Below are 25,505 nucleotides of genomic sequence, written 5' to 3'. Positions count from 1 at the left end.
GAGACAGGAATCAGGGTTGGGTGTATTGTGTGCCGGGCAGCAGGCAGGGGCGGGGTCCTGAGTGTGCTGATCCCTGGCACTGCAGACTTCACATACACTCAGGACAAAAATGCAGAGAACCCTAAAAGACATCATGGTGCATGCACACAAAAGCATCCTTATATACCGTTTAACAATATGTGGCTGGTTCAGCTGAGGGTTGCGGTCCAGAGAGGCCGTCTTCCACAGTTCCTGTTTCTTTGAAGGTTCACCGTCACCTGCAGAATCTATAAAAATAAAGACATAAACTTTTATCTCAGAAACTCTGAGACTACACTCTTGAACTGAAATTGAAGGAGCGGTGCACACACATTAATATACCTCCTGCATCAGCGTGTATTTCTGCATGCATCTCACCCTGGAAAAAATGCAGCTTGGATGCGTGCTGATCCTCACTCCCAGGGGAGGGTCTTTGGCCGTTTTGCTGAGCAGGAACATTTCTTATTTCTGTCTTGTTGTTTTCTGGAGTTGATGGAGTCGTCCCCGTCTGTCCCAACTGCTGGTTTAATGAGCAGGTGGGATTTAAGGGTGTCACAGTCTCCTCCAAGATCTTTCTCTCCTGCAATTTGTATAAACAAAGTAAAGACACAACATATAAGACACACAAAAGCAGCGTGTGATGCTTTGTCAGTCTGTGTGTGACTGTACCTCTTCATTGTGCTTCCTCTCCTCCTCCTCCACCTCAAGCTGGGCTTTCTCCCACTCCTTCTTCAGCTTCTCCTGCTCTCTCTGGTATTGCTCCTGTAGAGAAACACTGTACATGTTAAATACTGCATGCACCAGAAACACACATATGACACACACATAAACACACATGTATATACACAAATATATAATATACACACATCCAGTACACCCTGTGCCTTCTGTTTTCTGCTGAACATTCATGGTGCCATGCATATACACACCATTCCACCAGTGTACCTGTAGGAGGCGCTCCTGCTCCTGTTGCCAACTTTCCAGGCGTTTACGCTCCTCATTGGGGTCCCAGACCCAGTGATTAACACGTTTAGCCAAGTTCAACATGGGGGTCTCAATCTAACCAGACCCGACCGACAATCACGCACGCACACACACACATGTATACGGACCAAAAGGACAGAAAGAGAGGAAAGGTGAGAGGACAAAGTTTGACTACAGCGACTACTGGAGACGAAGGGTCAGGACAGGGTCAAATCTGAGAATGAAGGAGAAACAGAAAAAAAGATGGAGATGCTCGGAGATACTCACAGTCACACTGCTCTCCTCAAGTCCCTCTGTGGCGGAGAAAGACACAGAGACACACATCAGTACAAATATATATCAGAATCACCATCAGCTTCATAGGCCAAGTATGTGTGCACATACGGTGAGTTTAAGGCTGGATTTAAGTTGCTCTGGATGTACTTATACAGATCAAATTATGGGAAAAAATAAACAGACATACAGCTAAAAACAAGGATGACAAAGCTGAGCAAAGATATAAAATAAAAGACAGAAATAAACACAGAATGAACATATAAGTAGGTGAAAAAAAGGGTATATAAATACATATAAAACATGACTAACATGTCTACATGTAAGTCAAGTGTTTAGGTAAATTGTAAATAAATACAATCACTGCAAAAGAAAGAAATTATACAGAATGTCTGCAGCAAAAATCATGTTGTAAACTATAATACATGCTATAATTTGCAGTGTTACCTGTGACAGTGGGAGAATATTCGTGCATGCTGTTTTGTGATGTAGCCGGCTGCACCTTGTTCTCCTCCACTGGACTCCCAGATAACCCAGAAGTACCGTTGACCTGAAAGTTAAAAATTCAACTACATGAATAAAACATTAACTGGAATAAATCACATACACTTTAATTATTGCTGTCAAGTTCCAGGTCCCAAATATGCGATAACATTTAATATCTCCTTACTGTGTTTTCTTTCCAGGCAGTCGCTGGCTTCAGTTCATGTAAATGCAATATTAAAATCAAGCTGAGGAGACTGGAAACTTGCTTTACATAGGACATCCATCACAGTGAACAGCTGAGGGGTGTTTCAGGTCAAGCTCATGTCTCTGCACTGCGAGCTAAAACATATTTTATAAAGTTCCTAGACAAAGATTATATCTTACGTACATAATATTGCTGTTTTAAACGAAGTGCAACTGGCCACAGATTTGGGCAATAGCCAAATTTCTTGTCTTCATGTTTTAATTCTGAACTGTATATCATATTTATTGGTTTTATACTGCAGTATGAAGTCTAAGACAAATTTCCCCATGGGCACATTAAAGTTTTCTCTCATCTCTTGTCTTTCTGTTAGTGTTTTCACTTTGGGGTAATAAAGATAATAAGTAAAAAGCTCCTCTGTTTCGGTGTATTCATGTGCTTCCAATACCCAAGTCAGCTGCTGAACTGCAACCTTTTAATGCAAAACCTAACTAAATTCACAATATCCTGTTTTAACAGCACCCATGTTACTTTCAGTTTGTCCTCTGGGTTTCATTTTCCACTAACACAGCTCGTAAATGGTAAGAAGAATCGAGGGCTGACGCTCGTGTGGTCTCAGGTGTCAAGACTTTCCATAAACACTTGAATGCACCAGGATGGCAAATCCATGAAAACAATTCACTCTTTATCTGTAGTCCATGCAGCGATGCAGTGATAGTGCAGCTTTGGCAGAGAGTAAAGGCGACAAAACCAACTTTCATAAGCTAATATGAAACTCCTGCATAGTGTATGGAAAGGAATTGAAACCTACGGGTGTCCGGATGGTTAGAAAAACATATTTACTCCAGACACAATATAAAAAATAGCCGTGTCCTTTATGAATATGGTCAGCGGTAGTGTAAAGCATTCATTATTTGAATTAAATGGGCTAACACACAAGAAACGTGTTCTGTTCTTAAACATGCCACTTGTGACATTACCTGTCCATTGCTGTGGATATCCGGATGATGCGGCTCCACATGTGTGAGCTCTGTCACAATAGTTGTCGTGATGGTACAGTTTCGGCCTCCAATCAGGGAGCTGATGGCCGAGCCTAAAGACAAAGTTGGTTTTTCTGTCTGTGGAGGCGGCATCTGTGGGGGAGGCGTCTGCTGCACCGTCTCCTGATTGGTCGTACTCTGCTCAGAGGGAACATCTTTCTCCGTCTGATTGGAGGGAACGTCCTTCTCTATCTCTTTGGAGGGAACGTGTTTCTCTGTCAGTGTGCAGGGAACATCTTTCTCTGTTGGTTTGGGGGGAACGCTTGTTTCTGTATGTTTAGAGGGAACAGCTTTCTCAGTCTGCTCTGAGGGAACATCTTTGACCTCCAGTGGTGAGTGCTGTGCAGAGATAGGTGGAGTGGAAGAAGATAAATCCTCCATCACATCTCCATTCACTCGCACCAACCCGTCCATCTGAGTGGGACACATGCATAGAGGTCAGGATTACGGGCATAGTTTATTTTTTAATTCAACATTTCCTACATAGTGAGAGTCACACAAACTCACGGATGCCATTTTTATGTGTCTACAGGCAGTTTGAAGATTTGGTAAACTTTTAGCAAACTCTGTTGAACTCTTCTTAACAAATGTCTTTAGAAATAAATACAGAATTCTCCAATTCACAGTGTCGTTTGGGACTACTTCTTTTAAGTCAAATCCACAACGTGCTGGAAACTACAGTGCAAACCAACACTGATGACAGAATATATGGAAAAAAAAACCATAGATAAATGGAATGAGCATGGTCGACCACATGAGCAGCGACCAGAAGCCTAGTCTGGGAACTAGTAGAACATTCTGTAAGTACATAAAGTACACATATGTGTTTTCATCCGATGTGTCTTGTATCCACTAGAAAGTGGATCAGAGGTTTGACCTTCAATTATTTTATTTTGTTGTGAGAAATGATCAACATTAATACGTGAACCACATGTTCAGTAAGATGAGCACTTTGTCTTTTGGAGAAGCTGAAAGATGCATTTCTGCTTTTTGAGGGAAGTTGATTGTTGTTGCCAGTGACTTATCATCAAACACACCTTCGAACAGCATGCAGAGAACTAAAAACGGCATCCATGTCACAGAGCAAGAAGTCAAAATGTTAAAACATCCTCAATACAACAGGCACCTTAAGCATAGGGTCACTGAAGTGGAACAATGAAGTATCAGATGACGCTGACTGACTGATATGGAGCCCTCACCTTGACAGGTTTGTGTCCAGGCTGTGTGTTCCTGGGCTGGCAGTAGGGCTTGGCTGCCAGCAGGGGGACGGGTCTGGGGGATACAGATGGAGGGGAGGGGAGTGTGTGTACAGGCTGTGAGGTTTGAGGTTGCACTTGTGCAGTCTGAGGCGGAGTGTGTTTGGTTTGAGGCTCTGCACCTCCTGTGATCGGCTGTTCTTGATGTGTAGTTGGAGACTCGGTTGGTTTGGACTGAGGCTCATTCAGTTCTAGTGACTGAGGTGGCACGCTTTCTGAGTTTGTGATTGGGCTGAGTGGGCTGCCAAGTGTCGGGAAGCTGGGAGAGACAGAAGCTGATGTCTCTTGTTGAGCAGTTGGATCTGTTTCCATCTCTTCAGGGTCTGTGGGCGTCTGGTGTTGTGTAACAGATGGCTCTGGTTTGTACAGAGGCTCTGATGTTTCATTGATAGGTGGTGTTGTTTTGTGCTCCTTGTCCACCTTAATAAGGTCGTGTTTGGGTTTTGAAGTGGATCTGGGCAGTTTCAGGCTGTCCAGTGTTGCGTCACTAATGGTGAAGCGAAGAGCGTATCGTTGTAAAACCATGGCGGCCTCCTCTGGAGTCGCTGCGTTCCTGTAGGCTTCACACAACTCTGCCTCTCTGCGCTCCCTAGGAAAGAAAAGGAAAAAGAAAGAATGAAGTGTTTCAGGTAGGAGTGCTGCCACGGAAGCTAAGCAAAGTACTGGTGTGGACGGGGGCTGCAGCTAAACTTATTCTAGCCACAGAAAACAATCAATATCAGTTCAAGTATACGCTATATTTAGACTATCTTCACTTTCAGGTTCTCTACCCTTCTGTCAGACAGCTCTTTCAAACGGGGAACTAAAGCCGTTGTCTATGCTCTCCTCAAAGCCAGACTCCTTTGACAAAAATACTCTTTTACCTTGCAGAAGATGGGAGTTGCTGGTCTACCGCTGCCTCAATCAGTTAGTTTAATCCGTGTTGGTGCTCCTGCCTGATTCACTAAACTGGGGGTATGCTTACCATCATCTACTGTTGGCAATACACTGACTGGAGTACCTCATACAACCCCACATCAAAATATCTGAACTATCCCTTTAAAACTGCCCAGTTCTTGGGCGGTTGCTTCAACTACAGATTGTACTTCCACATTAGGACACAGGAAGTATAGATGCGAATCAAGAGAGTGACCTGCCCTGCTCTCTCTCAAACTCAGACCATACTCCGCTCAAACGATAAAACTAGGTGATGCTAATGACATATAAGATATTCAGGCTTACTGTTTAACTCTAATTTGAGATTGTTTGTTACCAGCTGGTCGCCACTCTGTTTCTGGACAGGCAACTTGCATTACGTCACCCACCAGTGCATTCTGGTAGCTTTCTACCTTTTGAGCAAAAGCAAATGCTACAGTCATTTTTCTCTGTTTTCTCTGGTCATGTTGCACCCATTTCAAAAGTATTTGCATCTGTCCACTCTATAGACAGCCTAGTTTTACAAAAAGACCGTCTTTCGAGCACTAAAATAGTACTTTTTTGGACATGTGCAAAATTCCTAAGGCCTAAATATCATCCTTACTTCTCCTCCACGATCTCTTTGTAGGTCTTAATGCTTTTCCTCTTATTGCTTTCACTTCTCTCCTCCTTCATCCTTTTCTCCATCCTCTTTCTCTCTTCCTCTTTCCTGATCAGTTCCTGCGATGCGCTGCGGCGGCGATTCTTCCAGCGAGCCAAGTCCTGTCACAGGTTCACAGTGTCATACGGTGGCAGTCTTAATTTAGCATAATGCTATTGCACATTAATAAAATCAAACCAACATTCTCAGTTTAAGTATCACAAGTTTCTTACATTTTGCCAGTGGTCGTCATCTTCCTGAAAGTTGTTGTACTGTTCGTGCATGCGCTCATATCGCGATTGGCTCAGTGGCGGTAAGTGTCCCACCTCATCCTCGTTAAGCATGTCACTCATACTCACGCTCCTAGAGAGGAAGAAAAAGACAGTTCAATCTTGTTTAAATTACTGAATGACTTGACCCAACATATTCACTTTGTCCAATTTGGCTCTGGAAAACTGAAAATATTGAATCTTAATTCAGTCATTGTTTGTCAGCTACTAATACAAAATTTCAAACAACATATGCGCGGTTATATAGAAATAATAACAAACATTCAATGATTGAAAAGGAACAGGGAGGAAAACAAAATGCTCCCCTTCTCAAAATGGAAAAAGCAAGACACACTCAGACACAACCAATATCAGTCCACTAACACAAACATTACATTGTTATCCTTATTGTTCTTTTCTGTGTACTGAATTTATATTAGTTATGTATGTGTTGTCCCACACCTCCACACAATAACAAAAATATGTCAGGGTGTTTCCATAAATTAATCACAAAGAAATTAAACAAGCAACTGAGCAAACTTAAAAACTCAATTTATTTAGGCAGGCCAGACACATTAATTCAACTTAATAAGGGAGTAGTTAATATTAGTGTGTGCATTTTATTGAATGACGAAACAAACAAGCAAAAACAATGCAAAACAGAATGACATTAAGATGTCAATAAAAAGCAGGATGTTAATAAGGAGTCATGATGTGACAATGCAGAGCAATGAGTATAATGTTAGTGAGTCGTATAATAATATATTTTTGGACTGTACTCTTGAAATCGAACGTGCACAGCGTGTACATTGTCGTCATGCAGATGTTCATCAAGGTTCACACCGAAGACTTACTCAGTGTCCTCAGACATAAAAGCAACTCTCCGGCTCATCCTAAAACAGTAACAGATAGAGTGGATGAGAGGAAACAGCAGGTGAGGGAATGGGCAGCAGCATTAATGCTAATGTCACACTTCAGAGCTACATGAGAGCTAAATCTGAGAAGGGGACAAATGAAGACACATAAGGAACTGAATGGGAATCTCACATGATGGGAGGTAGATTATCGTCATCCAGCCAGAACGGTTTCTTTCGTGGTTGCTCGTTCACGTCCTTCTTTCTCTCATCCACCTTTTCCTCAGCTCTTTCCTCAACACTCTGGTTTTCAAGCTCTGCCTTCACTTTAAAAGTCTGAGCACGAGCAGGACTGGATGGAGGGGTGCGCAATGGAGAGGGGGGCTCAGTCACATTTGTGACAGAGGTGTTAGGGATTGTCATGTCTTGCTTTCCATCCTCGTCCTGTCTCTCCCTCAGCCCTGCACGCGTACAGAGGATCGGGGCTTTGGAGGGCAGGGCTTGAGGTTCTGCTGCCACGGTAACACTGCTGCTAAAATCCAGTGACAAGGTCAAAGTTACCAGGAAATACTGATCAAAGGGTAAATCAAGACTGCATCACAGACAAGAGACGACTGCAGCTGATCTCTGCTCAGCTCTTCAGTTTTAGCTAAGTTCAATGTCTTATTCACGCCTTATAGTATCTAGTCATGCAGATAGTTTTGGTTTTATCTGCAGAGGTTGTGAGATATCAGCAATATCCTGAAAAGAATTGTGTTTGAGCAGCTCAAAACATTGAACAATTACATATAAAATTCATAAGCAACATCTTACAGAAAATGTTAGTTTGGATAATGAACACATCTCACTGTGATCAGTGATTAGTGGAAGTTCTTTTTTTCTGAAGATAGTTGCTGTTACAGTAAATGTGTTGGTTGTGTGACTATGTGTGGCTGTGCTGATGTTGTACAGTGAGGAGACAGCAGTTAACATTGACTGTCTGCTAACTTATTTTGTCTGTTTATTTGTTTTTGTGTTTTTGTTATTTGTTATTTTATGTGGGGACCGCAGATGGAAACTAGCTGTCAGCTAAATCTGGTGTTATGCATCTCTCCTTGTGATTCAAGATTAATATTTATAACACATGGTCACTGTTAAATAAAAAAAAATCTGTATAATTAGTACCAAGTTACATAGTTCTTTCCCCAAAACCTACAAGGAAATTATTAGGAAATAGCTTTTAGCTTTGTTTGTAATTTGGGCACACGACCCCAAGAATTTAAAAAACTAGAGAGCAGAGTAGCAGCTGTGTCGCCCCTAGGTGACTAAGCAGTGATCTACACTTTAAATACAAAGATAACAGCCGCTCAATACTCAACTAGAGCCAAACAACCAAAGTCATGGCAAGCAAAGTCAAGGTTAAACCTCAACAGCAAAAAAAAAAAAAGGCCAGAATCCAAGCACAAACTTCAACAAGCCATATGAGAACCACAACTCCAAGAATCCAATCCCAACAGCAAATCAAAGTCGACCAGTTCTTTCATATACAAATAATACAAACGAAACCACATCAAGCGTCCAGCTGCAGGCACTCAAACATGGAACCAAGACAACATCACACTTGGGTCAGGATCCACTATAAATCATCCACAGAGATGTATTAGTGTTAGATCTGCAGGCCATTTAACTTGTAAACATAATCAAACCTTTGTCTCTGCCAGTAAAATATGTTTGTTAGTTGCAGTAGTTGGCCGACACCACAATCTCTTCATCATTCAAACACAGTAAATACCTCTCACAAGCCATCTTCTCTGTGAGTTTAGGTCTGCTGTGTAGTGGCTTCATTGCAGACACTGGGGCGATGTTATATTTAACTGATCCAGGCACTGGGAGGAACTGGTTGAGGGACTGGTTTGTTCTGGCTGCACTCTGTTTTTGGAATGATCTGGTCCTTCGTGCCATCATATCATCCTTCTCCAGGTCAGGCAGAGGCTCATTTTCATCGTACTCGTCATCATCATCATACTCTCGTTCGCTGTGAGACGTTGCTCGGATGACAATCGTGTCAGGATGCGGTTGAGGTGTTTCCATGGGAACTCTGGGTGGCTGCTGCTCAACTCTATGAGAGAAACTCCTATAATTGAAATAACTATAAACATCAAGTTGGAGAATCTCTTTGAGGATGCAAACCACACCAAGCGTGTTAGTGCCTCCGTACTCTGTTAGACACACAAATCTCAGCCCACCTGACATTCAGTTTCTTGCTCCTGTCTGCCTGCACTTTCCTTTTGTTCCGCGGAGCAGCATCAGTGGTGACCTCCCCTTGTGTGTCGCGCTTAGTGCTGGGCAGAGGCAGGAAACGGTTGTAAGTCACTGTAGAGGCGCTTTGTTTATGGAAAACTCCCGTCCTCCTCGCCATCATGTCGTCTTTCCGAAGATCTGGGATTCTTTCCTCTTCCTCCTCATCCTCCTCCTCTGCTCTCTGTTCATACTGAGCCAGACGTGCATCCAGCTCAGCAGCAGAAGGAGGGGTTTCAGGGGTGCAGGGTGGGAGGTCAGCAGAAGGAGGGGTGGGTTGATTGAGGTCAGCTCCATCTACCTGCCTGTGAAAGCGTCACACAAAGCTCAAACTGTGGCAGAAAGGATGGAAACTATAGTCCTAAAATCCAGGCATGACCATGCAGAACAGCAGGCCACAGGTGACCACCAAGAGCACAGAACACGGATCGTAAAGAAGAAAAAATGTCAAACTAAAAACCACTCATGAGAGTGTCTTAGCAACAGATAAAAAAGGGTTAGAAAAAAACATGCAAAACTAATGCAAATCTACAATAAATAAAAAAAAAAATAAAAGACCTGCTACGACATTTTAAACTCTTTGACCATCAGAGCCATGCGAAAATCTCCACCGATGAAAGGTTTTGATTGTAAGAAACATTTCTGAAACATGTATCATAAGTGAACAGACATCTAAGGAGAAAAAGGTTTACAGAATCATTACAGAAACACATGAATTGGACTCTCTGTAGCCCAACCAGGATTTCTGTGGCTGATATATTGGCCAATATTTACATTAAATCATGACATAAATAAACACTTACAATAAGAATAGCCAAAACTTGCCAACTTGCCAGTGCTCTCTTATTAAATATGTAATGAAGATATTGTTTGAAAACTACCTAAAACATATCTTTTTACTTGTCAGCCCATCCGCAGTTTCTTTTTACTTGCATTTACATGCCAGTTATGTATATTTGCAATGAGCTAATATCAGCCGATTTATACAAGCATGCATGTATGTGTGTGCATAGGTGTAGATTTCAGGGGGGATGTAGGGGACATGTCTCCTACTAAAAACAAGACAGTAGAAGACGACTTTAATTTTGACAAAATCCTAAAAATTGATGAAGACAAGGCACAAATTGGTGCACAAAAATTCACCAGAATGGAGGGAATTAAGTGTTTGATGCTAAAAATGTTCTTGCGGAGGACCCCGTTTCATATGTGTACCCCCCAATGTTGAAACAAAACCTACACCCTTGTGTGTGTGCCTGTGTTTCCTATTAAAACTACAAGCAAATCAGCACAATGCAGAGAGGTGCATCCAAATGACCTCATTTACTAATTCAAATGAGCCTGAAATGTGAAACATCTTTCAAAACGACATGGACAAGCAGTTTACTTAAACCATTTATTTAGTAATAAATAGAGATTAACCTAGTTAATTCTCAATACAGGCCACACTAATGCAAAAAGCTTTGGATTAAAGCCACTGTTGCCTAAGATGTCTTGTATTTGGCCTCGTCCATACCTGCGTTCCCGCTCTGAAAGCTGGGAGCCCAGGCCAATGGTAGGCATTGCTACAGTTGTCTTGGAAAGGAGTCGTCTTAGCAACTCCGTCTCCTCCCCTTCACTTGACGTGACTGTGTCTATTGGCTGCCCGATCTCAGTCACACCTCCAAAGGTCACAACTTTGCTGTGACCTCGTCCAGCCTTTGCTGATCCGCTGAAAGGACTTCCATAATTTTTCTGCAGACAAGCCTGACACACAGGGGCCGGGCTAGCCTCACTGTAGATGCAATCTCACAGATGAACACAGGCGTACAATCACACACAACACACAGCCAGCAAAAGGGCAAAAGAGGGTGGAAAAGAAACCATGAGCAATCAGAGACAGAGGAGCAGACTGTGAGGACAAAGGAAGAATGAGGTGGAAATGATGAATCAGACAGGAAGTGTGGATGGACAGAAGAGCACAAAGCATGAGGTTATGCACTAAAATCCCTTCAACACATACGTACAATCACAACATAGCCCCCCAAGTTTTTTATCTGCTCTAGGTAGCCATATTTTCCCGGCAACTGCTGCTCCACTGGGAACACAAAAAACTCTTTATCCTATGTAATGACATCAGCGCAGAGACAGAAAAACAAAGCCGAGGCAGTGCACACAGCCAACAGTCGCCTCTCTTTTGGTCACACACACAGAGTCTCACACACACGGGCCAATTCCCTGCTCTGTTTCAATGCCTGTCAAAGAAGACTGAGGAGGCCTGAAGTGCACAATAGTGAGGAGAATAAACAAGCAGATGAGAACATGGGGAGCAGCAGAGAGAAGAAGAGAAGGAAGACTATCTCTGAGGGGATATATGGCGGTTTACAAAAGGATACACAGGGCCAAAGACAAACAGAGCTGAAACTGATGAAATACTGACAAGCAGACAGTGGAAGTATATTTTAAGGCTGTTTTCAGATATTTTTGACTGTTTGACTGTTTCTAACGATAAAAGATGAAGAGGAAGAGGCTTAAAGGTCCAGTGTGTAGGATTTAGGGTGATATATTAGCAGAAACAACACATATTAAATACGTTTTCTTTAGTGTTTACTATTCTTTTATACCCGAGATTGATCCCTTTATATCTACATTGGGAGTGGGGGGACGTTTCTGGATATCACCATGTTGCACCGCAATGTTCCTACAGTAGCCCAGAACGGACAAACCAAACACTAGATCCAGATAAGGCCATTTGCGTTTTCGCGTTTTCACTTTGGCCACTGTAGCTAGAAGTCCATCTGTGACAAACAGTATCGGCAAAACACTGACTTTTACAGAGAAACTGCTTTATTTAATGTTTTTGCCAGTTTTAATCCAGTTTTAATCACTGTGTCTGTTTGTTTTGGAGAGGAAGAACTATGGCTACAGCTTGACTAGGCCATTTAACTGGACTACTGTCCCTGTCCCAGTATACAAGCACGGGAGGGGAATCAATTTATTGACCTAAGTATGTCTGACTAAGTGGCTATATGCCCCCCTTTCAGCTTGTTATTATTGGACCTATTACATCACAGACCAAACAATCGACAAACAAGTTAGCTACAGTTAGCTAGCAACAAACTGGTATCATGGTGGACAACTTTACAGCTCTGTACATCACGTACGTGCTATACGTTTTGCTTTTTGTACAGATGAAATGCACGCTGGATGTAGATTTCGCCATGTTGTTAGTAGCTTCTTCTATTATGCATTTAATGGTATTCGACTTCCAGATAAAAGCCTGGGGCAGAAACTGTGGAGCTTACGCAGAGCGTCTAAGCCAGTTTGGGTCTGAACTGTATGCATCCAGGAGTAATTTGAATCCCAATCACATTTTCTGAGTGTGTTAGTCCAACTTTGAGAATTTAGTATGATTTCAATCAGACTAACATGTTTACATGTATTTTAAAAGTCCAGTTTTAGTCGCACTTACACAATAAATCAATTTTCTCTTATGTCATGTAAATGTTCTGACTGGAATTCTAACCAGGAGAAGTTTCAGCTGGTTGCAATCTGCAAGGTTGCAAAAAATCACTCTTCACATTATAGATTAACCTGTTGATATCTTTTGATTACAAAATCAATAATTTAATGTGTAACATGTCAGAGAACAGTGGAAAAATACCCATGATGATTCCCCTGAGCCCAAGGAGACAAATTGATTGTTTACCTGTCTTAATAATCAAAACCCTGACGATATCCTTTTTATAAAGATATAAAACAGAAAAAAAGTAGCAAACTCAAATATTTGTGAAGCTAGAACCAATGTTTTTGGGTATTTTTGCGAAACAAATGACTTGCAATAACAGGTTGACATTTTGGGAAATACACTTATTTGTTCTCGTGCTCTCGTGGATGGGAATATTGATGCCACTGTCATATGAAAAAGTAAATATGAAGCTACAGAGAGCTTCAGCCATAAGCTGAACTCAGCGAAAAGACTGGAAATAGGGTGATTAAAGTCATGATCCTGAACTCTTCCAAAAAGTAACTCTTTGGAGTTTACTGCCAATAAGTGTGAACAACAATGATCAATGATGCTGAAACTAAAGATGCAAAAAGAAAAGTAAAAGTTAAGTAAAGTAAAGAAGGTGTTGGTTTTTATTTTACTGCTCCATCTCATATGCATTTGCAAAATAAGCTTTTGTTGCAATGATATTTGGACTTCTGAGACAGAGTCATGAAACTTTGTCACTTCAGACAATGTGTACTGACGTGTAGCACTTTGGTGAAGACTCAAGTCAAGTCCCCTGTGTATTTAACCCACTGTTTGTGAGGGTTTGAAACAATATTTAGGCTGGGCTGCAACTTCATATGAAAGTCTCTGCAGATTAAAGATCCTCTCCTGCCTGTAATGATCTGTTTCAAACTGAAAGTAAAACTAGAAGCACAAACACACTGCACATCCTCCCAGTCATTAACACACCACACATTCAACATCCAGCAGCATTTAAGTGCTTTGTATTGCATGTGTGCTGAAGCAGAGAGTGTAATGGGCACCTGGGTTCAGTCATCTTGAGTCTCTCCCACTTCTGCATATCTGCCTCGCTAATGGAGGCAGTAACAAAGCTCACTGGTCCATCCCTGTGAGGGAGGGGCTTACTCTGAGCCCGCCTCCGAGCCAGGTCATCCTTCTGCTTATTAGGCATCGCCTTAACCTCTTCTCCATCTTCCTCCTCATCCTCCTCTTCCTCATGGCGAGGGGCGGATTTAAGGAAGGGGTTGTCTCTGCGTGTAATGATGTCAGGGACTGCTTCCTTTTCACTGTCCAATCACAGAGCCAGTACGAAGGCATCACACAGCACACATCAAAGTGGAGCACACACGTCAAACCACAAGTGACCACAACACCCAAAGAAGAAAAAAAGAGCAGGAACATGGAAGAGGATATTTAGTAGTGAGTTAGGGAGAAGATGGAAGAAAAACAGCACCACACACACAAACACTGGCTAACCTGATCTCCTTCTCCTGCAGCGTTTGCTGAGAGGCTCGTCTAATGCCTTCCCAGCGCTCTCGGTCTTTGTCACTACATACAGGTGGAGGGACAAACTGATGCACTTTGGGAGCGACGGGGCTGCGAAGAGCTCGTCTGGATGCCAGGTCATCTCTCTGAACATCGGGGACTTTCCTCACCTCTGCCTCCTCTTCTGCGTCAGAGGAGTCCAATGCAGATTTGTTAGAGCTCAAAAAGTCATTTTCGCAGCGAAGGATGATGTTTGGGGACGGTGACCTCACTTCCCGGTGCTCCATTGTGGGAGGGCTGAGGTTGGAGATGGAATGTCGTAGAAGGGCAATTTCAGACAGTATTAAAAATCCATTGTTGCATGTTGTGAGCAGAGGTGGGGACATGCAATGTTCAGATTTGACATTCGTCCACAAATACTGTCATATGGCATAGTCCCGTTGATTAGTCATACTTTACAGGCAAACGTATGACTATGTGCGCCAGAGTTAACACACCAACCAGGGAGCAATTCATGACCATTGAAATCTAATACTGACAACTGACATGATGTTAATCAACCTCTTCCAGATGTGGACCACAGAGAAGTACCAAGCAGTTAGTCAGATCTCTACGCCAACACAAAACTCATCATTAATGAGCCAGTTTGCTGCAAACAGATAGCTACACAAAACCAAACATCGAACCTTGGCACCAGTTTGAGTGCAGCACCACCAAAAAAAAACACACAAACAGAATTACCATCGTAACAATCTGTTAGTGAACACGACCAAACTCTCAAACATCAGCACCAGTGTGAGTGGAGACCACGAAAAAAAACACACACAAACACAATTACCATCATAAAGATCCGTTAGTGAACACGACCAAACTGTCAAACCACAGCAGCAGCTCTCATGCCCCTCCTCTCTGACCTGCTGTAGCGAACGGCAGCAGGCAGCACTTTAATTCCTGCCTTCTCCAACATCTGCAGCCTCCTCTGCTCCACCGATTCCCGGGTCACCTTTTCCTCTTCCTGTTTTACTTTTTCCCCATTGTTCTCAAGTGCCCAAGTGACAGTCTTAGGAGTTTTGTGGTGTGGTCCAGTTTTTTTAGGCTGTTCTGGAGTGGCTTGGGGGTGACTGGGGAACAGTGTGTAATGGCAGGGAGAGATTAGGGATGAGGTAGTTTGTGTGTCTTGTGTGATTTACCTTTTCCTTCTGCTCAGTTTGTCTATTTTTCCAGCACTTAATAACTTGTGTAAAATGCATGAGTTGCATCTGAATTATCTATTGCGCTGCCGTGATGGTCATTACCTCCGCTGCTCTCCTTCCTCTGTGTGTGGTTTTCGGCGTGGAGTTGGGATGTAGGAGCTGGCGTTGGTTCGGTTGGGAAGAAACTGGTTAAAGGGAATGGAGCATCTTGATTCACTGCTGGCCGTCCGTCTGGCCAACATGTCATCTTTTCGCACATCTGGCCTTCTGCTGGGGGCATCGGCCTCTGAGTCGCTGCCTCGCCCTGGGCAGCAAAGAGTGATGGAGCATAAAAGAGAAAAGAGTAAAGAAGGTTAGAAAGTATGTCAGGAGTTATTTTTAATTGGTCCCTGCATAATAACCTTTACAAACGCTATTTGATTCTCAAGACAAATTAGCTCCATGTTACACTAAAACTTCATAACATCTTCGATGCCCATTTGTTCCATGTCGTTAAGTGCAAACATTAAAAACATAAAATGGACCATGGCATGTTTATGTTAAGTTTTTAGACACTTAAAAGCATTTTGAATGTTTACTGTAACACCACGGATTGAGATCAGTACTACATTTGTTCACAGGAATGCCCTTCTACCACCTTAATTAAATTTGTAAAGACTGACAAGGTAGTTATGTGTCGGGCTGCATGATATGAGGAAAACATGCACTAATGTGTTGAATATTACAATAACGATATTACATATGATAAAAACATGTTAAAGTAGTCCACCTCTCTGCTGCTATTTACTGCTGAAATACAACAAATTGCTTGTTGAATTAATTATTTTCATCATTCCCTGAGTATAATATCATGCGTTTATCGTGCATGTTGACATTATGATGACAATAAGACAACGATATATTGTGCAGCCCTAATCCTAACCCTTTCCTATCTCAAAATGAAGGTTTATTTATGTGAGTCCCTTTGGAAATTTAACAGTATTTTTTTCGCTTCATTACAACCACTGGTCTTATTTTTGTAGTTATGGCCTTTATTTCTATTGGTAATAATAACAAGTTAATTGCTGAGTTAATAAATAGGGCAACTTTGCTACAAAGAAGTCACACCGGCAAGAAACATGACCACTTGGACATATTTTTTTTTTACAGACTTCTAGGTTAGTCATATTTTATGGAGGACAATAAGGGATTAATAGCATTCAGCTAAGCTGCTGGCTTGTTTACAACCTGTCGGATGTTCCAAAATCGTTCAAAATCTCTCTTTCAACTTTTAGTGAGTACAGTGTTCACATAACTGATAAAAATACTTACCAAAATGGCAACAATATGACCCAAGTTATATTACAGCAGAATTATGCTTTAGATGTAACTGCAACAGCATTATGTGGGCAGTCAGTGCCAACTTTTTGACAAGGTTATTGTGCATAAATCTATAAAGTATTCTGCAAACACACATGCAGACAGAACAGGACAATTTATACCCTGTGTCCATCTTTCCTGTCGGGTAATAAATATTACTTTGCAAAGCAGCACACTGTCTCTGTGACCTCCAGAGCATGTAGGCGATGAGTCTATTCCCGGCTCTGGAATAGTGTTTTTCTTGTCACCCTTCTGCACACATATTATACTGTCAACATAAAAGAAACAAACAGGATGCCTGTGATACTGCCCTCAAACACACACACATACACAGATTGACATGCGACAGGCAGGATGTTGACCTCAGCCTGTGTTTCCCAGGTCTAAATCTCTAGTGACTGCTACTCAGACCAACAGCTGCTGCATCTGGGGCACACACACACAGACACACACACAGACACACACAGACACACAGACACACACGCACAGTGTCTGAGACGTTCAGCTGTTGTCCACAACCCGCCTGACTGGCCACAAGGTTAAAACCCCAACATGTTAGAGAACAGCACTCAGACTATTTATGGATGAGTGGGTTTTGTGTCGCTGCTTTAAAGGAATAGTTCAACATTTAGAGAATTGTTTGCTTTATTTCTGAGACTTAGATGAGGAAATTTATATCCACTCTCATGTTTATATGCAAAGAAATGGGGCGAGCTTTGCATAAAGACTGGAAGCAGTGGGAAACATCAGCTCAGAACTTTCATAAGAGAATTTGAGAGACATTTATCAGAAACCTACCATCACTGTTGCCTCGATTCACCACATCAGGAGAAGGGCTGTGCTGTGAGCGGGAGCCGAAGGAGTCCAGACTGTCAAAAACAAGCAAAACAGATGAAAAACATCTCACTGCAAAGTCACATGTGGGATTTTGCATTAGTAAAATCTGTTGTGATGTTTGAATTGAGTGTCTGAAATCTGAAAATGTCAACAGCTGCCTTTAAGTTTTCATCAGTCATCTGAAATACCCCCGGTGTGTTCGTCCATGTATTTGGTGTGCATATGTGTTGACAGATGTCTCCCACCTGTCTAGGGAGTTGTCTCGAGTGTGTCTTGGTGGAGAGAGAGAGTCGCTCCTCTCAGAGTCCCAGCAGTCGTAGCCGCTGTCTCTCACGCTGCGCTTCTGTGAACTGTCGCCTCCTTCCTCGCTCTCCTACAAAACACACGCAAACACACATCAGCCGTCAGGAAATGTGTGGAAAATGTATCAAGTAGGAAGAATGCGTGAAGAATCTCATTTAAAAGACAACACACGGGTTGAAAAAAGGGCTGCAACTAATGATTATTCTCCTTATTGATTAATCTGCCAATTATTTTCACAATTAACTGATCAATCATTTCTATAAAATGTCAAAAAAATGTGAAAAAAGCTCATGACAATTTCCCAGAGCCCTAGTGACTTCTTTATATTGCTTTTTTTGCTCCAACGAACAGTCTGAACAGTCATAAATGACAATGAGGCGCCTTTTTGTAATTGTTTTTTATGAGAATGAAGGTTTTTGCTGCAGTTCTTGCGTTGTGACGCGCCTGGAATTTCTCTGCTCTAAGCACCGGAGCACTCTGAACTCCTCCAGTTTGCCTCATGTCATCTCTTTTTTTTGTCATCTTTTTCACATCGTCCAATCGGATGATTTGAGAGGCGGGTCTTCTGTGGTGGTCATGACAACGAGTTTACAGTTGGTAAACAATGGAGGAGAAACTGGTGGTAGCGGTTGCTGGATACCCAGAGTTATACGATAGACAGGAGGCCCTGCCCCTGAGTCATCCTAAAATATGCCTGGAAACGGCCATCATCGAGGCGAAGCTCCTGGACCAACTGGTGGTACTCCCCATGATCCACCCTCTTTTTTAGGGTCTCATGTACCCACACAGATCTCCGTTTTCCTGTGCCCAACAAACTATTTACTGACAGCCTCTAACCCTCAACCAGAGCTACAGCAAGTACCCTCGTCCTGTCCATTTAAGGAACTAGATACTAATTACAGTCAAAAATACCTAAAAATAATGGTAGTCCGATTACACGGGAAGGTTAGGTTAATAAGGAGGTGAGTCCATGTTTGCCTGGCAACAATAAAAAGGCACAGCAAGCATTTTTTTCCACTAGCGGCATTCAATTTTAAAAAAAGGCAGTGCTGCGTGCCTCGTATTTTGCGACAGGCAAAATGCTCTCTGTGTGATCGGGACCTTAAAAAGTTAGACCCAGCAAATGTTTGATATCTTTGCTTGAAAAATGATGATTAACGCAATTAACTTTCGTTTGATTGACTAATCTCTTAACGACTAATTTTTGCAGCTCTAGTTTGAGAAATTGATTGGAAAGCAAACTGGGAGCAAAAGAAACAAAAAAGCCAGGTGCTCTTTGTTATTTGACTTCCCATTGATCCAACAGATAAAATGTTCACAGATTTGTCTTCCTAAACTCATATCCTGCTTCTCTTTCTGTCTCTCCCTGAAATAGGAGTAGCTGTGTTGTAACAAAAACAAAAATGTGTTTGTCTCCTGTCTCATGTGTCTCTCCTGCACCCCAACAAAGACAGGAAACTAACCTATCTATCCCCCGCACCTCCTCCACACCACTATCTGTCTTTCTGTCTGTCTGTCCCCCCCTCCTTGCTCTGTCCTCTTCTCCACCGTGCACACTCACCACCTTCATTTGAGCTAGAAGCCCTTCAAACTCCTTGAGGTTGAGAGTAGGGCCGCTGTAGGAGGCGCAGCCGCTGGCAGCCTTCCCAAGCCAGAACACTGTGTTCAGCACCTGAGAGACATAGATATGGAGGGTTTGATGTATATTCATAAATGCTAAGCATGCTGCCGTTGAAGATAAAGCAAGAAAAACAAAATAAACGTCTCACATTTTTTAGCTTGCGGTTGCAGTCAGAGTCCCTGAGGAGAGAAAGAGATGTGTTACTGTCATGTGAGACTACATTTAAATTAACAGGAATAAAAAGCCACACACTAATGATCATTTACTTGAGGTTGGCCCGTATGGAAGTGTCCTGCAAGTCCCCGGGGTCAAACAGCTGGGAGCCCTTCAGGCCCAACTCCTCACAGCCCCGCAGGAAGACTGACAGGTTGTCCTACAAGACAGACAGCAGGAGACCACAGACAGTCAGACTGACGAACAGACTGGTTTACTGGGATGAATGTCACTCTGGAGAGTGTCCTCTTACCAGGCCAGCGATGGGGGTGGGCAGTCTGTTGATCTTCTTGACCAGCCCTGGTTTGATTGCACTCAGCAGCCTGAGTGGAGGAGGGGAGAGGCAGAGATTTATTGAGTCTTAGAGGAATTTATGTATGTTGTCACTACTTCAGATATAAAAATCTGAGTGGGGTTAGTGTCACCGGCTTACTCGCATAACAGGATGCCATTCTCCAGTCCGCTGCGGAAGTCCTTGTCTCCAAAGCTCTTCCCTGTTACAGCCTGGGGGGACAGGAAGAGGCAGATGTAAAGGAGGTCAAGTGGAACCACAGCTGCAGCTGACAGCTATCTTCATTTTAATTATTTTTATTTTTTAATTTATTCTGGGTTATTTTCCAAATAATTAACTAATTGTTTAGCATATAAAATAATCACTACAAGTTCTTAGAGCCCATGTTTCATTTTTGGCCATGCTGCTCTTTTTATTGGTGTCATAAAAAAAAAAGATGAAAACAAAGTATTGTGCAGATATAAATACAAAAAGAACAAAAAATGAATCATCGTTCTCGACAACTGATTAATCACTTAAGTATACCAAGTGTAAATGCCAAACATTCTCTGGCTCCAGCTCCTTAAATGTGAAGATTTGCTATTTTTGTGTGTTGCGTAACATTGTAAATTGAATATTCTGGGGGTTTTAGAGAGTTAATATGACTTTAACAAGCATTTTGAAGATGTCGTTTTGGACCCTTGGTACTTGTGATGGGGGTCTAATTGAAAAATAATCAACACATTAACCATATCAATTGCAGCCCTAATATGATCGCTGCAATATCAAGTACAAAAGTGCTTGAAGTCTGTTGAATTGTGCCCCACTGTGTCCCTGACAGAGGAACCTGCTGCTGCCCAGTTCACCCTTCCCCCAACATTTTTTGCTTCAGTAGAAACCAAATTAGATTGACGCCAAGCCAATGACACACTGCTCTGTGTCCTCATTCCATTTTCCCTGATTTAGATGCACGCAGCCACAGCCTCGGCCAACAATAATCTCAATCCTCTAACCTGAACTCCAATTTGCAGCCTGTCCTGTAGGAGGAAGCTAACAGTGACACACTACCACAGCACCAACCCACACACATGCACTGCTTTCTGGAGCTGTTGTGTAACCAGCAGCCAAGGATGAATGGAAAAGAAGAGGGGTTTGACTGTTTAGACTTTTAATCCAGATTAGCACAGATTATAGTTAGCGTTGAAACTGTTAACTGTGGGCACACACTCTCGCTGTGTCCACTGCTCATATACAGTGTGCTCCTAAACATATAAACACTCTAAGTCTGAGCCAATGTGTCGGTTTTTGTCTGCAGCTGACCGCAGATAATAATACAAAGTTATTTTGGTGGCAAAATATTTGAGTCCTTCTGCTTCTTCTTCTTCTTCTTCTTGTCAGCTATATTTTTGGTGAGGATTTATTTTCTGTTTCTTTATGTACAGTTCTCATGCACACACAGAAACACACATACACACACTAAGTCCATCTGCAGCTATGAAAACAGCCTATTGTTTTATCATTATGTAAGTGATGACCAGATGTTTCCCATTGGCATCTCTTTCTTTTTCTTGTCTTTCATCATTCTGCTGTCACACACTCACATACACACAAACACACACACACATACGAACACACACATGCTGGCACACGTCATGTTTATCAAGGTTTGACTCCAGGCCTTTGAAACATTTACAACATGGTCATGCATAATTTACTGACCAAGGAGAGTACTGTATTGAGGGAGAGCAGGATGACTATGTTTGTGTTTGGTGTAGGTTGTGCATGTGTGTGTGGTATGCAGGACACAGACAGTGTGTGAGGAGGGTGAGGGTGGTTAACAACTGGTTATGTGTAAAATGCTGAAACTGAAATACAGCAATTAGATAAGGTGACTGACGTGAGCATTCATGTTTTGGATGAAAAATTTAAGCAGAGGAAGAAAGTCTGTCATGAGTGTGTGTTAAAAAGTAAGACAGTGTGTATATGTGTGTGTATGTGTTAAGTGAGCATTCATGTCTGCTACAAAGACCAAACTGAAGGCCTTTGGGGTATTTCAGCGCCAGCGACGGTAATTCGACCCTCCCTCGCTCCCTCTCAGTCCCCATGGTGGATTGCTCTGCTCAGCTTGGCTGAATGGCAGCAGCAGCTACCATTTAAACCCTGAGATGGGATTGTGTGTGGGGGGCAGAGGAGAAGCAGAAGTAGGCCAAAGTACCATTTACTTTATTTTAACAACTGTAACAAGATGGAAAGAATGAGGGGCTAGAAAAATAGAAAGCAGGAGAGCATATATGCAGTATATCAAGTTAGCGGTGCAATTTCTAATAAGCACATGTGCCGTAATGCATTTGAGTGACAAAAGCCAGGATCTGCAGGCCCAGAGAAGTGATAATAATATGGGAACATGCTGCTGCTGCTGCTGCTACAGTTTGTTGGTTATTACCACCGCCAAAGAGGTTATGTTTTCAGTTCGGTTTGTCTGTTTGTCACCAGGATTTTGGAAAAACTACTGACCTGATTTTCATGAAACTTTTTGGAAGATTGAAGCATGGGTTAAGGAAAAACCTATTAAATTCTGGAGTGGATTGGAATCTTGGGGTGAAAACACAAATTATTTTTCACTTTTGTTAAAATTGCGAAATGTGGCATTTGGCCTTGGCAGAGGTCTGAGATCTAGGAGTGCCCGTCTAGTGTTATACATGGTACAGTTAGACTATCTCCTGAGTTGACCCTAAGGTCACAGCCACAGGAATATGTTTAATATTAAAACAGCACTGTAAAATGAAAACAATCTCCATGCACACCAGCATTTTAGCACTGTTTCAGGAATAATCTCCATCCATACTAACACATATGGGCATGTGTGAGCCAGTGTAAACAGGAAGCAGATTCAGTCACAGTCTTGTGTGGTGGTTTGCTTGGTTACAGAAAGTACTGTGGAGATAGCGAAAAGTAAGAGCAGAGATTTCTCTGCTTGGATCAATGATGAGGTGGAACGGTTGCTGAAAGTAAAATGAGTGTAAGGCAGTCAAGGCGGCAGAAAACAGACTGGGAGTTGTTGCAAATACATTAGAGCAGTGCCAGCATTAACCATCACTGGAGGAAGCCATGACAACAGAAAAGAGTGACGCCACCCACACAACGATAAAGTCACAAAAGGTACGTACATCTTGGCTTTACACATTGTGACTGATAAGACCCAATCAGGAAGCAAACATGGGTATCTACATCATCGTTTTCAAATGTCTCCAGACTAAAAATGCAATGCCAGAGTTTTCAAACTAAACTATAAACTAGAACTAGAAAGGCTTTATTGTCATTGCATAGGAATACTACAAAATTAGGTGTGACACTCAAGTGATGCATTCCAACTCTTCTAACCATTAGGATTAAAAATTTTAATTTTGTTGCATGATATAAAGGATCTTTCATACATTCACACTTTGATTCTTTGTCCAGAAACTGTAGCCTGATATGAATTATATCCATTCTGGTTTTGTGGCTACACAAGAAAAACGTTTTATATGAAAATAACAGAGCAGTATCATCACAGACAAACATGGCTGATAACAGAACTTTTGGTTGTCATTGTACAAATTCAGCAAGGTCATTTATCAATGCCAGCTACCATCTTTGTTTGGAATACGAAATGCAACATGATAAAAATCCAAATAATGTATTGATCAAATATGAAAATGGATAATCAGACTGTAATACTGACGTAACAGAACAGGGTACAGGAACTTAAAGTGTCTAAGTTGCCTTTCATACGTTTTCTTTTTTCTTTTGTGTGTGTTGCATTTTGTCTTTGTTGCTATTTTGTCCTGTTTACCTGTGTTGGTTGTTTTGTTGTTGATTGCTACAAATGATGTGCTGTCAAAAGGGTAGGTGTTATAAGCTGTAGCTTCAGCCTACACCTTTTTCGGACTGCAGAAGTGTCTAAGTTATGTTAACTGTGCTATTCAAGTATCTGCCATTTTCTGTGAGAAGCTGTGACTTTATTTACATGAATTTCTAGATAAATACATGACGTTCTTATTTCTATTTGCAGACCGAAACAAATTCTAATTCTTAGAGTCTAGAAATACCTTCAGAGCAGCAGTAGGTGTGCTTAGCTCTGTGACTCAAATGTAATGTTGATGTATGGGAGGCACAAAGTAAATTGAATCATGCTGAAATGCCTTTGTGCTTCCAGTCGAGCCAGGAGATGGAGAAGATGGAGAGGGTTAAAGGCCCAGTGTGATGCACTGACTGCTAAGAGAGGCTGGTGTTTTTGTTTTTTTTTTTGCTGTGTTGCAGAAGCATTAGCTTTTTTATAATGTTATTATGTGCCGTAGGCATTCTGCACACTAATGGCCACGTGACATATGGAGGAGAAGAGAAGATAAAGAGGGAAAACAAACTGAAAGAGAAAGACAGAGAGATAAAGTCATAATCCAGATTGAGGATGGGTTTAATCTGGATCAGAGTAATTAACCAGAGTGACTAGAAAACATCAGACTCTTCAGCTGCTGACAATTGATATCATTTCAACACGAGGAACAAAAGTACTTTCTCCAAGCATACTTATTGTACTTCATATCTTCATGACAGTAAAATAAATTAGTAGCTCACTAAAATGGAATTTACAGTAAGTGTGGAAGGAGCATTAGTGTTATCACTGCATGATAATTTGATATTTTTCACTGCATGAAAATATACAAAATATGATATTCTACAATGACATTTTAACATACTTACATTTCACTCTGCGCTGTGCATAAAAAATGTAGTTATACTAATTTAACATACTTAAAGCTGGTATTTACTGTTATCAAATCTATCAAAACCTACAAAATTAGCATCCTAAATGTTGTATAGTTTAGTGCACTACTTTTTTTTTAGCTCAAAGTTGACACAACACAAACTCATACGCACAGTGCAAATCAGAGCCAATTATTCACGTTATGATGCAGCATTATTATCATTAACCTTTCTGCAAGTGCACAGTGTTCTAATGCTTTATATCAAACACAAGACAATATGTTTAGCTTTGTCTGTGGCAAACTATTATTCTGGCTTAGAAAAAACTTCAAGACTCATTGAGACATGAAAGACATCTCTGCCAACAGCAAGTCTGTGTCATCATTATTTCTCATTCTTTCATACAGCGTTTGATCCATGGAAAATCCCATGAATCCCTGCTCTCACACTCTCTCTCTCTCTCTCTCGTGCAGACACAGCTGGCTGTCTGTGACCATTGGAGTTAATCTGCCCAGGACAGACAGCTGTGACATCTGGCATGCACTCGCGCACACACACACATTCTTTCGTTTATTCCCTGTGTGACAGACCTTAACTCTTGCTATGTACCGAAGGCCAGTGACAGCAGAGGTTAACTGCTGTCACTAAAGTTAACTTTGTGTGTGTCTAAGCCTGTACAACTTTAACCTGCTCAATTTCACATCCAGCAGGTTTAAAGCACCTTCGACGGGGTGTATCGGCTTTGAGACAGCCTAATCCTGCCCTGTGTCGTT

At 41.9% G+C, this 25,505-nt stretch overlaps 1 protein-coding gene across 8 annotated transcripts in view; it reads right to left on the bottom strand.

Moving 5' to 3' along the window:
• Window positions 1–25,505, bottom strand: part of LOC117255091 (LIM and calponin homology domains-containing protein 1-like) — a 33,579-nt gene that overhangs the window by 3,821 nt on the left and 4,253 nt on the right. Inside the window, exons 2-27 of one of the 8 annotated variants that reach the window (XM_033623659.2) lie at window positions 20,152–20,222; window positions 19,972–20,041; window positions 19,772–19,878; window positions 19,654–19,684; window positions 19,446–19,556; window positions 17,827–17,954; window positions 17,543–17,613; window positions 15,488–15,689; window positions 15,107–15,313; window positions 14,184–14,489; window positions 13,730–13,993; window positions 10,728–10,985; window positions 9,163–9,519; window positions 8,709–9,050; window positions 7,131–7,469; window positions 6,938–6,976; window positions 6,048–6,177; window positions 5,779–5,936; window positions 4,203–4,848; window positions 2,944–3,417; window positions 1,723–1,825; window positions 1,270–1,295; window positions 964–1,077; window positions 688–780; window positions 361–598; window positions 167–266 (exon numbers count right to left, since the gene is read on the bottom strand). In XM_033623659.2, coding sequence (XP_033479550.1) covers window positions 167–266; window positions 361–598; window positions 688–780; window positions 964–1,077; window positions 1,270–1,295; window positions 1,723–1,825; window positions 2,944–3,417; window positions 4,203–4,848; window positions 5,779–5,936; window positions 6,048–6,177; window positions 6,938–6,976; window positions 7,131–7,469; window positions 8,709–9,050; window positions 9,163–9,519; window positions 10,728–10,985; window positions 13,730–13,993; window positions 14,184–14,489; window positions 15,107–15,313; window positions 15,488–15,689; window positions 17,543–17,613; window positions 17,827–17,954; window positions 19,446–19,556; window positions 19,654–19,684; window positions 19,772–19,878; window positions 19,972–20,041; window positions 20,152–20,222 — 4,985 coding nt within the window. Of the gene's footprint in view, window positions 1–166; window positions 267–360; window positions 599–687; window positions 1,078–1,269; window positions 1,296–1,722; window positions 1,826–2,943; window positions 3,418–4,202; window positions 4,849–5,778; window positions 5,937–6,047; window positions 6,178–6,937; window positions 6,977–7,130; window positions 7,470–8,708; window positions 9,051–9,162; window positions 9,520–10,727; window positions 10,986–13,729; window positions 13,994–14,183; window positions 14,490–15,106; window positions 15,314–15,487; window positions 15,690–17,542; window positions 17,614–17,826; window positions 17,955–19,445; window positions 19,557–19,653; window positions 19,685–19,771; window positions 19,879–19,971; window positions 20,042–20,151; window positions 20,223–25,505 lie in introns of all 8 variants that reach the window. The other 7 variants (XM_033623663.2, XM_078166186.1, XM_033623664.2 and 4 more) reach the window with 7 other exon arrangements.

Source organism: Epinephelus lanceolatus, chromosome 3, assembly GCF_041903045.1.
Source record: "Epinephelus lanceolatus isolate andai-2023 chromosome 3, ASM4190304v1, whole genome shotgun sequence".
Classification (NCBI taxonomy): domain Eukaryota; kingdom Metazoa; phylum Chordata; class Actinopteri; order Perciformes; family Serranidae; genus Epinephelus; species Epinephelus lanceolatus.
This window is presented reverse-complemented; position numbering and strand designations above follow the sequence as displayed.